This window comes from Henckelia pumila, chromosome 1 (assembly GCF_033568475.1).
Source record: "Henckelia pumila isolate YLH828 chromosome 1, ASM3356847v2, whole genome shotgun sequence".
In the NCBI taxonomy this organism is placed as follows: domain Eukaryota; kingdom Viridiplantae; phylum Streptophyta; class Magnoliopsida; order Lamiales; family Gesneriaceae; genus Henckelia; species Henckelia pumila.
In genome coordinates this window covers 113383823-113398394 of record NC_133120.1, presented here as the reverse complement: position 1 = coordinate 113398394, position 14572 = coordinate 113383823, and the positions used below count along the sequence as shown (strand labels likewise).

At 35.3% G+C, this 14572-nt stretch overlaps 3 protein-coding genes across 4 annotated transcripts; 1 reads left to right on the top strand and 2 right to left on the bottom strand.

The window, feature by feature from the left end:
* Positions 1-1201: 1201 nt before the first annotated feature.
* On the bottom strand, positions 1202-2434 carry LOC140875441 (probable WRKY transcription factor 59). The gene is made up of 3 exons (XM_073279124.1): positions 2028-2434; positions 1796-1937; positions 1202-1663 (listed from the first exon to the last, which is right to left on the bottom strand). The coding sequence occupies exons 1-3, from the start codon at positions 2320-2322 to the stop codon at positions 1537-1539; spliced, it is 564 nt and encodes a 187-aa protein (XP_073135225.1). The 5' UTR covers positions 2323-2434; the 3' UTR covers positions 1202-1536.
* A 2832-nt stretch (positions 2435-5266) lies between these two features.
* LOC140883966 (25S rRNA (cytosine-C(5))-methyltransferase NSUN5) lies at positions 5267-10023 on the top strand. Of its 2 annotated transcripts, XM_073290609.1 has the most exons (14): positions 5267-5567; positions 5661-5719; positions 5894-5944; positions 6097-6232; positions 6668-6753; positions 7423-7521; positions 7625-7678; positions 7758-7902; positions 8114-8175; positions 8303-8390; positions 8613-8690; positions 8907-9068; positions 9406-9539; positions 9884-10023. In XM_073290609.1, exons 1-14 carry the CDS (start codon positions 5312-5314, stop codon positions 9908-9910), a joined length of 1437 nt encoding a protein of 478 aa, XP_073146710.1. In that variant the 5' UTR covers positions 5267-5311; the 3' UTR covers positions 9911-10023. The 2 variants fall into 2 exon arrangements, with proteins under 2 accessions (XP_073146710.1, XP_073146702.1); XM_073290601.1 differs by lacking the exon at positions 9884-10023 and having other exon boundaries at positions 9406-9766.
* Positions 10024-10182: 159 nt separating this feature from the next.
* Positions 10183-12760, bottom strand: LOC140872959 (uncharacterized). The gene is made up of 2 exons (XM_073275901.1): positions 12191-12760; positions 10183-10950 (listed from the first exon to the last, which is right to left on the bottom strand). Exons 1-2 carry the CDS (start codon positions 12758-12760, stop codon positions 10204-10206), a joined length of 1317 nt encoding a protein of 438 aa, XP_073132002.1. The 3' UTR covers positions 10183-10203.
* Between the last annotated feature and the right edge of the window lie 1812 nt (positions 12761-14572).

Sequence of the window (14572 nt, the reverse complement as noted above, 5' to 3'; positions counted from 1 at the left end):
ATTACAAGTATTGAATATTTTCATTTTACTCCCTGTGGGATCGACACTCTCTCTTTCATTATACTAAAACTTGGCACTCGTACGCTTGCGAGGAAATTTCACAATAATATCCTGAGAGGATTTCACTTGGTTTGTTCTTGACTCGAAATCCGGGAACTTTTGTGTTTTAAGCTACATAATCATACTGATGTTCCAGTAGTAAGAGTCGATCACTCCTGTTATTATTGTTGTTTCCTTTCTTAAGTTGTGACCTATTCACTTATTTTTCTTGAGATGAAAATGTGCAGCCATGCACACTTCCTTTATTGGCACCTACTAGTTCTGCAACTGGAACAACGCAGAAACGAAGGTCAATAGTCTGCCCATTTGACTATTGAATCGTTTGCCGTAAGTGGATCAAGGTAGTGTCTATAAAGTGCTTATGAGCTTTTCTTTCACAAAATTTTGAACTTTTTAGAAGCAATCCTAAGCGCTACCCAAGTCACTACCTGTATAGTGATTCCGGGAAGCTGCATTTTCTGATATCTTGAATCCATGCCTATATAGAGTTATAAATTTTCTCTTTTGACATTTTCTGATATCTTGAATCCATCCCTGTCGTCAATTCAATGGTGTGGTTGACTTACACAATTTATTTGAGAGTGTTTGACTGGACAAACTAATCAACTCCTGCAAGAGGGCCCCTATCCATCTTATAAAGTGTAAAGAAAAGTATTTTAATTTCCTTTTGAACTCTGAATGATTAATTACATTTTGTAGAATATAGATAATTTGAACAAACCATTTAATGCATGATTTCTACTTAAAATATATGTTCCCTTTCATTTTAAGACCATGGAGTAGCAGCCATATTTGAACCTGTCTTCGAAGTTGATTAAAATGCATTCCTATTCTAGAATCATGCATATAGTAAGATCACGATTGTATCTTTGAACTTGGGGAAACTTGATTCAAATGCTTGAAAGTTTGAATATTCGTGATTCACCATCGGTAGTTTTACACCTTCGAGTGTAACATAGTTTTATATAATCATAAGCTTGTGCCAAGTCCATCACTAGGCAATATATGGTGATAATCTGGGAAGGAACAGTCGCGCGCCTACTAAAATCATCGATTCCCTTCTCTCAAACTGCGTGTACCTGTTGGCAACAGGTGCCTGAACCCGTTCGCTCATGCAAGAAATCAAGACTATAATGAGGGGTTTTTGTTAGTACTTGGATTTAATTCATATCCACTTTCCAAAAATGGTTTATTCAAACAATTGAACGGATTCATTCGTTGTACAATAGCATGAGAAGTACTGAAGAAAACAACCTTATACATGTACACTACATGTCTTCTCTTACATGAGCTGAAAGGCCTTAGTCCTAGAATTACTGTGAAATAGTAGGAATACCCTGACTTTCAAAGACCTAGCTAGATATCCAGAATCATGACCTAAAAGAAATCTGAACCGTTGACTCTACTTCTTGGAGAAGCATACAAAGTTACATGGTAGAGAAGAGAGTAAATTTATGAAATTCTCATGCTGAAAACTCAGAGGTAAGGGCCTTGGTGGTTATGGATCCCCTCGTATGTTGTTACAACGTAATGTGGATCATCTTTGTCTCTTTCGACTCTTTTCTTCACCGGGCACCCTTCGACTGAGCACTTGAAGTAGTTCCTGTTGATTACATGATATCGTTACTCCAAGAAAACAAGCAGATCGATCTTCATTACTTCTTTATATGAATTGTAGACAAAGTTACATGTTTTTGAAACTAGAAAGACCATGCTTGGAGATGTTATTTTTTACCTTGGATTTGGGCTATTTTTCACCATCTTTTTCCCATACTTCCTCCACTTGAATCCATCATCCAGTATCTCAATCTGTGACTTGGTTCGAAAAGCAACTTTGTCTCTGATTTCTTTCTTCTCCTTCCCACTTCCTCTGTCTCCTGATAATCACCAGAATGAACTTTGTATTAACCATACAATAATAACTCAAGAAATGACATATTTTTAACGCTTTAGAGTAACTTGCTTACCGTTCATAATCCCATCATCATGAAACTCGCCGCTGATCATGCTAATCCCAGTAGAGTTAACCACCGTATAATGATCAGACGCAAAGACTGGATTCTGCAGATGACCATATTCTTCGGCGAACGAGAGAAACGCTGGATCATGAATCCAGTCATTCAACTCGAAGAAATCGGAGACCTCGAGGCTTGTCTCGGGGGACAAACTGCTGCCCGCAGGTGAGCTGTGCGAGGTGGAAAAGGCGCCCGTGGACGCCGCCGGGTAAGTGTTGGCCATGATCGTGTGGCGATGAAGTTGCATTTGTGTGTGTGTGTATATATATGACAAGTGTTGAGAGCTCAGTAGTGGAGGATAATATGGCTTTACTTGTTTCGTTTTCTTGGTAAGCTTCCTATTCTGTAGGAAGAAGCTTCATGGTTGCTGCAGGTTATTGCTCTTCAGTGGTGGCTAAGAAACTGGCGCTGGGCCCAAGAAATTGCCTAACATGCCCAGCTCGGTTAAGATTCAAATTTGTTTCTTTTAAAGCGCATGTATTTACATCACCAAACCAATGAAATTTCAATGCGTTTCACTGAAGGGGAATTTGATTGAAAAAATGTGGACTGAGTGTGTGTGGGGCATGTCATGGACGACTTCGACTTGTGGGCAGACTTAGTGATTCTTTCTTTGGGGAGTGAAAGTCTGCTAGCAGTCTCGTGCTTGGACAATATGTTCATCTTTCACTATGGGACAATAGATTGCCTCTGTTCAAGTCAAGTTTCGTTCATTATTTACGAGAGTTTGTTTCGATGGAGTTTCGATTATCAATTTTATCTCAAATTTAAGATATTGATGTCAGATTAGCTATTAGTTAACTCCATATGTACGAATCGAATTTTGTTACCCCGAGAAAATATTTCAACCTGAGCCCGTTTATAATAGGTCTACCAGATATGACCAGGGCTGGTATTTTATGGGCCGACTTGGGCTGGGCCTAATAGGCCGCATGCATCTTTTTCGAGTTCAGGTAGGACTCTAATATATATGAGATAAGCCCGGATCTTTTCAAATATTCACGAGATAGAGATAAGCTTACAAAGGGACCAATGGATGAAGAGTTCTAGTCCAAGACATGTTATAATTCTACTAGGTAACTTATTATTCTTTTCCTATAAATACAGGTATTATTCATTATTACCACTATTCATTATTCATTACTTACTCTTCATTATTCATCACACATTCACTCTCACTTTTACATTCACGCATTCATATCTCTCAGTTTTCGCATTAATCATACCTTCTGCCTTCAAGACACTGACTTAGGCATCGGAGAGGTCACGCCGAAAAAACTTTCGGCGCCCCTTGACCTAGCTGTTGCTTGCGCAGATTTCATTGATACCCGACCCGACCTACTCTATAAAGGAATTGGAGGATCCATTCTACCAGACCGAACCCGAGGTAAAATTCCGACATCATCAAATTTGTAAAGATTTGATGTTGGCACGAGTTTTGTAATTCTTTGAAATTAAAGAAGTCAATTCACGATCATTTTGTGTATGATTGATTATTGTTCAATGTTCATGAGTCGTCACCAAGCCGGAAGTACGTGAATTAATAATATTAATTCTGATAGCGGTCTAGTGCTTGGGCAATGTATCAACCTTTCACAAAGGACAATGGAAACACCGTCTACAAGTCAATGATTTTAATTATGTCATCTGGAACATTGAATTATGCTTTATGTAAAAAAAAAAAATGGAACTTTGATGCTAGTCGATATCAAATTTTTGACAATTTAATGTGTTTGGAATATTATTTTAGAATAAAGGAGGATATTAGTTGGTATGTTTTATATATAGTATGAATTTAGGAAAAACTGTAATTTTGATTATGTATGTTTGTAACTTTGCGATTTTAGTTTTTAATATTTTTATATTTTATTTTTAGTCCCGCATGTTTTTATTTTTGACAATTTTAGTTTTTTTTTTTTCGAAAATGCTTACGTGACATTATTTACGAAAAAAGACTAAAATTGCAAAAAAAACAAAGATAACAGACTAAAACTAAAATCTAAAAATATAGAGGATCTAAATCGCAAAGTGACAAACATATTGAAAAAAAAAACAACTTTTCTTATGAATTTACTTGGGAGAGAATTAAAGTCCACACATTCATTATCATCATTATTGTTAATGTTATCAGTTAAATTGATTGAACTGAAAACGAATGACAAGCTATGGATTGATGAGTTTCTTTGATTTTAAATTTCTTGAACTACATGGATGGAAACAATTCAAGTGAATTTCAAATCCAATTCATATAAAATTATTCAATTTTAACCGTAGCTTACATAAATTTCAAATATTCCGAAGAGAGCAATTTGGAATTAATAATTCAAATTCATTTCAAATCAAATCATCAACTTCAAATCAAATCAGTTCAATCAAAGCGGACATATACTTGACTATTTTATTCAAAATACTTTTGAAATTTTTCAACAAAATTCTACTATACATAATATTTAATCATTCAATAGTTTAGTACAAATTTGTTATATATATATATATATATATATATATATATATATATTAACTTGCTAATTTGTTATAATATAAAACCCGTAAAGCTTATACGTACCTTTCGTGAAAATTACTGGGAAAATGTGAAAATATAGAAAGGTTGTGTCATTATCAGATATCATCACTATTTAAATTATCTTATTCCATCGTACGAAATTCTAGAAATTATATTTACAACTTTATGCTCTAAATATTTTAAATATTTTTGCTAGGAGGGGGGAAATGGTAACATCTACTAAACAATGAGAACATCAACTTTTAATTTGGAATATGTGAAATAATTAAGTTTTTTTTAATCTGGATAAATATTTATGATAATTAAATAATAAATTCAAGATCTCATCCTGAACATGAAAACTTAATATTAAATGAATCATAAACTATCGACAAAAAACTTGAACTTGTAAAGTTGATAACAGATGAATAACGAGTTATCGACATAAAAATAAATAAGTTAGTACTATACAAATAATAATAATATTAAAACTTTGAATGATAAAAACGTTTGACAATAATTTGGTAAAATTGGATCGTTTTCAATATATGATATTAGTTGCAGACACTGAAATTGACCCTGATGGGTAATTTCGTAAATTGCAAGAAGCGGGTTTTATTTGGATATGCGATTTAACAACTCAAATTGAACACGTTTTTACGGTACACTTTGAAAACCTACTGTAATTTCTGATCTTCACTTCTTCCCTCAATTCCGCTACTTAGACTCAGCCATGGCGCGGAGGAAGCCGATTGCTAGCCGGCAAACGCAAAAAACGCCGCAAAATCACGCGGAGCCGGTAAACAAGCGGCGTACCAACGCCGAACGCTCCGCTTACTTCGCGCGGAGAGAAGCCGCAAAGGTATTGCGCAGCACACTCCAGGGTGACGCTAGGCAGCGAGCCGTCGGGTCTATTAAATCTTTAGTTTACAGTCCTTCCATCAGAAACAAGAGAGCTACCTTTGCTCTTGTTTGTGAGACACTGAAGCGTAAGCTAGAAACACTCTTACTGGCTTTTTAGAAGAATATTCTATTCTAAGGGAGGTTCTTGACTCGCTGTGCTTTGTTTTTTGTGTGTGCAGATCTCTCAGTTATCAAGGATGTGTTGGAGGATGCAAATATTCTAAGTGCTAAGTGGAAGGTGATTGAGGAAGAATAATATGTTTTCGGTTATATATTCAGAATGTACTGTATGAAATGAGTCCAATTTTCTGATTGAATTGCTTATGTATTTCTCTGTCGATCATGATAATGTTTTTGGTGCTAGCATTCCATAATGTACAATGCCATACTGATTCTGGTACTTGTTTTACAGAGGCAGAAGGAATTGATATATATAATTACATATGATACTCTTTTTGGTCAGGTAAATTCTTTTTGGCGTTACTTATTAATATAGCATGGTGAGTGCGAGTAGCAAGGTTTCATTTTTTTTTTGTGTTTCTGTATTTGCGCCTTTTGTCCTGTTTTCTTATGTTTTTGGGCATTATTGTTTGACTTGAAAGTAATTTTTTGTAGGAGGGTGCATTAATTGGTGATGCAGAAAGATATGTTATGCTGAAGAAGGATGCATTGCAGTCGGCATTGTCACTAATTTTATCTCGTAATGGAGCAAAAGAAGTAAAAGATTTGGTGGTTCTTGATAAAATTAATGGTACATACCTACTACCGTCTTTCTGTTTGCTTCTTTTAATCCATTTTTTATAACCTTATTCTGAGTGTAGAAATTGGAGTTATGGTCAGCAGATTGAAGGAATTACTCTGTTTTTACCATCTTAAGTTTTTGATTTTTTATTTGATTAAATTTCACTTGTTCTGTCCTTGTTTCGGAAAAATGTGCTTGGTTCTTCTGATGGTCACATAGAGATTAGTCTAGGCCTTAACTGTCTTGAAGCAGTGAAAGCTTGAAAAATTTCTAGCCTTCTAGGTCATACTTGTTTTCTTGTGTGTGATACGCCCTGAGAAGTGTAGTTTAAAGTTGATAAAACTTAAAAGAGGACGTTTACGTAGACAACGTGACATGCATTGCCGTGATAGTTGTTTCAGTGTCATTATCACGCCTTTATATAATTTATACGAGTCTCTGCAGATTTACAAAAGCCACGATTTGTTCGCGTAAATACTCTGAATATGGATACAGAATCAGTTATTGGTGAATTAAGGAAACAATACAAGGTATGTCCTTTGACTTTTATTGGCTTCAAAGTGAATACCTTTTTCTTGCCTGGTATTACATTGTGCTTCCTCAATGGTCTGGCAGAGTGCGGGGTTGTTTGGATGCTCGATGTACTTATATTATATATAGTACGGACTGTTGCTGAATAATAAAATAATACAATATTATAATGACAGGATTCCCGAAAAGTAAGCCTTTGGATCGGTTGGATCGGGTCCAACCAGAAACACTCACAATGTTTGGTTTTGCTTTTAATGTTTTGGAAAAATATTTTTGGAAAAGATTTTGAGAAATGATTTCGGGAGTAAATTAAGATTATGTGCATGTTTAATAATATAAGATTATGTTTGGTAAATTAAATCGTATTTGAATTTTGAAATAAAATTGGCATGAATGATGGATTAGAGTAAGATATTTTTAAAAATTGAACATATAAAATGATGAATATAAGTAATATTATACTTTAATATTATAAATTTTTAGTGGATGGTGATAAAATAAGTTGATGTAATCATTATTTTGGGAAATGTAGAAATTGATAAAAATATGATTTCAGGAAAAAGATTGAAATTAAGGTGATTAATTTATTGTTTTCTGATTAAGTATAAATTCTCGTTTAAGTGACTGATCTTGTTGACAGTTCTTTGACTATAACATATGCCAATCAGGTAAAAAAGGATGACATGATTCCTGATTTGTTAATTCTCCAACCACGTGCTGATTTGCACAATCATCCACTAGTCATGAATGGAAGTGTCTTTTTGCAGGTATTCTGTGGTGAAAATGGAAAGCATCTATGTCTTCTTGCATAATATTTATGCCAAAAGAATATGTAGTATCTTTGATGCGTTTTTTGCTTTTGATTTGTAGGGTAAAGGAAGTTCCATGGTTGCTGTAGCCCTTGGACCTGAACCAGGATGGGAGGTGTGGTACTTATGATGTCCCCACACGTTTTGTTCAATTTCATATTTAGATGTTTCTTGACATAAGTGTACTTTTTAAGGTCATTGATGCTTGTGCAGCTCCGGGGAACAAAACTCTTCACCTTGCCGCTCTTATGAAGGGTCAGGGAAAAATTATAGCTTGTGAGCGTGATGAAAAAAGGGTCAAGCGCCTGAAAGATAATGTGATATTGTCTGGGGCTTCGAGTATCCTTTTTCAAAACAGAATACAGTTGAAAACTTTGCTCAAAATGGTTTTAATTTATTTTAGTTTAACTTCTCAAATATGAAACAGTTGTGAATTCTCTTCGATATTCCAACGTTATGCAACACAAATGATAGCATCCTAACTAATCAGTATCTCTTAACTTGTGTTTAGTAAGTTTACGATGAAAGATGGTAGACTTAACTTGCCTAGATGTGAAAGTTAAGCATGAAGATTTCTTAAACCTCGATCCAAGTGATCCTTCATGTGCCAAGGTATCATGAATGGTTGAATTAAATCTCTTTTCTTGATTTTTTCCTAACAACTAATAGTTGAACGCTCAAAGAAAATGCTATAAGTTGAATTTCTCAAAAACAATTTGTTCATATATTCTTTCTGCAGATTCGTGCTATATTATTAGATCCATCTTGTTCTGGGTCTGGCACTGTTTTAGATAGACTGGACCATTTACTCCCATCACATAGAGCAGGTATTTTTGGGTTTGTGTCTACAGTTGATTCCTGTCATGTGGTTTTGTTAGCACCACCCTGCATTTGGTCTACACGTACAATTTTTGAATAGACAGTCACTTCAAAATCATTTGTTTAATAAAAATCTTTTATATCCGAAGGTGTATTATTCTTTCATCTTTTTATTTTCACGCTCTCCATTGTGTAATTGATATGCTATCATTGTTGATATTTTTAACCAGGTCAATCTGATGATGAAATAAAGCGACTTAGAAAGCTTGCGGGTTTTCAGAAGAGGGTTTTGGAACACGCATTATCCTGTAAGCCTACACACTGATAGATCATTCCTGCTCCAGCATAGTTTTTCGTTTCCTTGGTCGCCGGTATCAAACTGGCCTTGTCCAAACTTTTTCTATGCCCAATGTCATTCAAGATGCTTTTGGGTTAGCTGTGTGATGTTTGTGCATCTTCTTTCACGCTGATTTGTACGATCAGAAACGAAATCACATTAGTCTACATGTTTGGATTTGTTATAGTTCCCGCAGTTGAGAGAATTGTTTACAGCACATGCTCCATCCATCAAATAGAGAATGAAGACATTATCAGCTCGGTTCTACACCTTGCTTCTTCTCATGGTTTTCAACTGGAAACGGTTCTTCCGCAGTGGCCTCGACGGGGTCTCCCAACTTTTGATGGATGTAAGTCTTTTTTATTGTAAAATAATGTGTATAATAGGTTAGAGAATTTTTTAGCTGCCCAACCAATCATGCCCAACTCGTCCCCGACCACTAAAACCCGGTACCATGTTTTAGTGATGCAAAAAAAAAAAAAAAAAAAAAACGAGGTGTGAAAATATTGTTGGGCAGCTGAAAAGTCCTCTAATAGGTTAATATTTAATAATCACTCTAAATTTTGGCTCCCATTTGTCACATTTTAGTCATAAATATGAAGCAGGTACGTTAGATAATTTTTTTTGACATATTTAACATCACGTACTCATGCATGACTATCTTTCTTTCTTTTATCATTTTCCAGCTGAACATTTATTGAGGACAGATTTAGTGGAAGATAAAGAGGGGTTCTTCATCGCTCTGTTTGTGAGGAAGATCGTTCGGCACTCGGAAGACCGCGCCGGTGTACTTGGAAAGAAAGTAAAAGTTGCAAGAAAAGTAAGAAAACCTTCAGACATTTTTGTTGCCAAAATGCTTAAAGTGCCATTTAAACTAAGAAAGAAACTATGAACCCAATTATGCCATTTTTTCATACACGTAATGTCTATTCACTTGGCTTCGAGAAAATTTTTCTCAAAAGTCAAAATGTTTTCCAAGTTGAGCAAATATTAACCTACCATATTGGCCTATTAGGTCGGCATGTTATTAGTGGGCTAGTTGATTAATTGATTCGGCAGAAATTAGTAATGTTTTTAACGCATTGGACTTAGCTTGTATCAATTTGATGTTTAAGCTGTGCTTGTTTTGGGCTCACTTCCACCGCCGATATTGTCTATCCAAAGCCTACTTCCTCGCCGAACAACAGGTGACGGCTACTGGAACTGGAAGGCCCCGCTGATAAGCCTGTATATTATCACTAGGATGTTGACATTGGATCCAAGAGAGCTTTAGGTAGTGTTTGGGAGACCTTCTAGAATATATAATCGAGCTATAAAATAAAACATCTTATTTTTTGTCTTTGGTAGGTAACTACAAAATGGTTTTTGTCAAGTCCATTCGTTATTCAAAACAAAGGGTGTAAAAATCACACACAATTTGACCAAATTACGTTCAATTAATGATAACTCACACACATGCACTAGAATCAAATAACAATCATCTTTTAAGCAGATTCCTGTCTTCCGGCTCGATCATACTTCGCTCTGAATCTGGCAAATGGCCTTACAACTATCCCTTTTGCCCACAACCATTTGTCGATGAACCTCACCGTGTTGCCAACCAGAAGAATCGCCATCACGCCGCACCACACCGTAATAGCAGTCTCAACAACATGATTCTTAGATTCCGCATACCTTTTCGGGGTTATAACAAGAATGGATAAGCCATAAGTTATAGCTATTGATGTCACCGTCAGCCACATTGCAACCATCAAAAGCCACAGAAGAAACCTGTGCTTAAACGGCAGACCACTGATGAGAAATAATATTATGCTCAGAGAGGAGACGAACGCCACAGTGTTCACTCGTATATAGTTCTGGAAAAATTCCGGGTTACTATTTGACATGATAGCTTCTCCTGCGTGGTGAGGATTCGGCACCGGGTTTCCTTGCGAATCTTGGGTCAGTTCATCCTGCCAAAGCCCGCCTGGAGGGCTCAATGCGGCTTGAAAAGCCATTGTTGCTATAAGGATTGCCACCACCATTATCGAGTCTCGTTTTTTGGTTAGCCACTTGACCGGTTGGGTTCGGGTGCCTCTTGATTTGGTGAGAGCCGGTTGGAGGATTTTCTTGATGTCCGAAACTGTGTCGTCTTCATGAGATGTTTCGTCCAATATGTCTTCCACCGTTTGGCCCTGTGAATTCTTTGCATTCAAGTTTATTTTGTTGGTTTCCACCAGGTATTTGATAATCTGCATACATTTTTTGGTTAAGATAATGTATAAACGGAGTACACCATGTCAGCAGATTGTATTATAAGTAGATAGATATATTCGATTCGAATCTAATTTAGGTAGGGTTCGCGGAGCTAATTATAACAAATACTTCTCAGCTTTTCTTTGACAAAATATCAAATTTTATTAGAAAAAGCTGACAAAAATATCAAATTTTATTAGAAAAAGCTGACAAGTTCTTTATAGAAGAGCTCTTCCAAACATTACCTTAGTGAAAGGAGACTGTAGCTAAAGGAACATATACGATACAAGTTCAAATTGTGATTTCAAAATTCAGAAGGTATTGTTTGCAACATTTAAAAATAAATTTATACTCACATTTTTCTCCAAATACAGCAAAAAATTAAAGATGATTAAACAATTATTTGACTTACCATATTAATGGAACACTATTCAAGTAAAGAAGATTAACTGGCAAATCCGAAGAGATAAATATCCACCTTTAAATACATATAGAATAACATGAAATTTTCGAAACGGGAAGTAAACAAATTAGTATATATACTGTTGTTGAGATATGTCTATCAAACCATGCCTTATAGATTTAGTGGGCCTCGGAATGATTCCTTAAATCTTTTGGGCCAACACAAGTTTAAGTCAATGGCCATGACTTAAACATGTTGGGCCCGAGAAGGATAATTAATTATTAGGAAGCCCATCATCGTGCTAGCCGTTGGGATCGGGTGTTTGCCTTATAACTGATTCGGGTCTTTTTTCTTGAGGCACCAAAAAAAAAAAAACACACAGAGAAATCAGATAAGACGATTAATTCACATCAAGTAGCAACTCTCCAGAAACTTGGAAAACCTCAAGGGAATACACAGCTGAATCGTAGAACAGAAGAAATAATTCGAAGGATTAGTGAGCAGCTAGGGATTGAGGATTGAAGCTCTATCCGGGAATCTGTAAATCTGTGTGTCTAATTTTTGTTCTTTGTTGTTCTATAGATGAAGTGTATTGAATCTTGGTTTGGTTTAATAAAAAGTGGCTATCTCCCGTGGATGTAGACTCGTTATAGCCGAACCACGTAAATAGGGTGTTCTTGGTTTTATTGCTTTGATTTTACTGCCTTACCTGTTAAAGTCTTGATTGGGTGTTTGTTGGTATACTGAGACTCCTCTGAGTCGTTCTTGGTGTTGCTTGGATCGGATTGATATATATTAGACAAACATATTAACATATACGATGATATGATCACCTCAATTTGCTTATCCCTTATAGCCATATGCATTATGGTGTTCCCATCATTATCCTTGGCATTCACAACCTCCTCATTCAAGACAGGCACCAAAGTCTCCAAGCACTCCAATCTATCATATTTAACACATAAATGCAACACGTTTCCGCCCCCGTCTACCTTCTCTCGAGCAGCAAGGGGACACACCCGAACCAGCTCCGCCAACACACCGGCATGGCCATTCATGGCTGAAAGATGGAGAGGAATCTTGCCTCCAGAATCACGCGAAAGGCACACGTCCGGTGCAGCCGATAAGAGCGTTTTCGCTATATCTAAGTACCCTTTAGCTGATGCTACATGAAGAGGCGACGAGTGCTGGGAATCCAACACTTGGGCAAGTTGAAGATTTCTCTTCAAGATCCCTTGAACAAATCTCAAGTTCCCTTTCATGGTCGCCACATGCAAGGGAGTCTTGTTGCTACATGTATACGAAATTCTTTCGAGAAGAAAAGGATCCTTCTCGAGCAGTAGGTTCAAAATCGCTGTATTATCTGTCGATGCAGCTTCATAGAGCTTGTTTTCTGCACCCATTATATATATTTTTTTTCACGTGTAATGAATGTGTACACAAGAATTCGTGTATTTATTTGTGTGATTCACTGGACTCAGGCACTTAATTACATGGGGGGAAGACTTCAGCTCGTGCAGTTTCTGGGTTGGTTCGATCAGCATTCGCAACAAATTCAAGAATTAATATTATTTTAGGGTGCTTTATTTATGATCGCTACCATTCCATTCCAAGCGGGGAAGTAATTTTCTCGCCAGTTTCTTACTAAATCAATATACTCATGATTAATTATTGTTTAATCGTTAAATTAAATTAAGAATCATTCTTGAACAAATCTAAGATGCTCATGAAGCATATTTAAATAAAAACAAGTGATGCGTTTTTATTCGATCGTCTCTAAATTCGTTTGTGTATTTGTTATGTCACTATGTGGGGATATCGTGAGACGGTCCTACTGGTCAATTTTGTGACACGAAACTTATATTCGACTAGATCCATAAAAATATTATTTTTAATGCGAAAAGTCTAACTATGCATGCGTCGAATTAAGATCGTCTCACACGAGAATTACTCATTTATTTATTTTCAGGTATGGAGCCAATGAGGTCCGGTGGTTGCACCCACACCCTCAACTTTGTCTCACCTTTAGTATGTTTCCATCCAAATTTACAATAACAGTTTTCTAAATGATTTTCCCACATCGCCCTTCATCCAATATAAAATAATTTTGGACGTCTTAATTGAATTTGTTGGCTTCCATCTCTGTTTATTTTATATATTATTTATTGTAAAATATGTTAAATTAATATCCTTGTGAAAATACCAAACAGGCAAAATGAATCATGTTAGTATAAATAAAAGTCGAATCCCTTTAATTAAAATTATTTAAAGTTGGCCAGAATATTTGCACGAGTTTCTTTTGTTGTGCAAGGAAGCTATTACTTGGGTTGACGCGGTGCTTTGTTTTGGGTCATTCTCTATACTTGTTAAGAAAGAAACCAACCACCAAAAGGATTTGGAAACTCACGTACTGATTTATTTTAATTAAAATGATAAATAAATTTGTTGGGGGAGGTTTATTTATTTATTTATTTTTTATGATTGAGTCCCAACAAGATATCTCCTCTCAAACATAGAACTTTGATACCAAATAAACTACAAGCCTTCAACTAATTATATAATATTTTATTTCTGTTTCTTGTTCTTCGGTAAATTTATTTACTTCCCGACTGATAAACAAGCTAGTGAATAGATTCTAGTGTCCTCCTTATTCAATTTGAATAATTATCTGAACATTATTTTTTTGTTATTTTCATATTTTTTTTATTAGGATTGAAATAATTTTAAGATATAGATAAATATGTGATTGGACTTGAAAAATGGATAAAATTGAATTGAAATATTTAAAAGGAAAAAAAATCTTTTAGGAAAGTTAAAATAAACTTTCATTTATTAAATTGTATAATGATGATATAATTATATTTTTAGATAAAAATTCATCAAATTAAATAGAAATTAATTAATATAGGAGTCTTTACTAATTTACACTCTAAGATTTATTTGATATGAAAGGGCAGCGCCCTAAATATTTTAATCCATAATAAAAATTGACCTTAATGAACTTAATAGTGATTGTTAATTTGGATAATATGTCAAAAGTATATTATAACTAACATGTTAGCAAAGAGAAAAAGTCATTAGTACTGTGATCGTTAGGTACAAATTAATTAATATATATATATTTTAAATATATATATATATATATATTAAGTGCTTAGGTTATGGAAACAAGTAATTAGCAACTAGTGTCGTCCATCGTGTCCCATGAATAATTA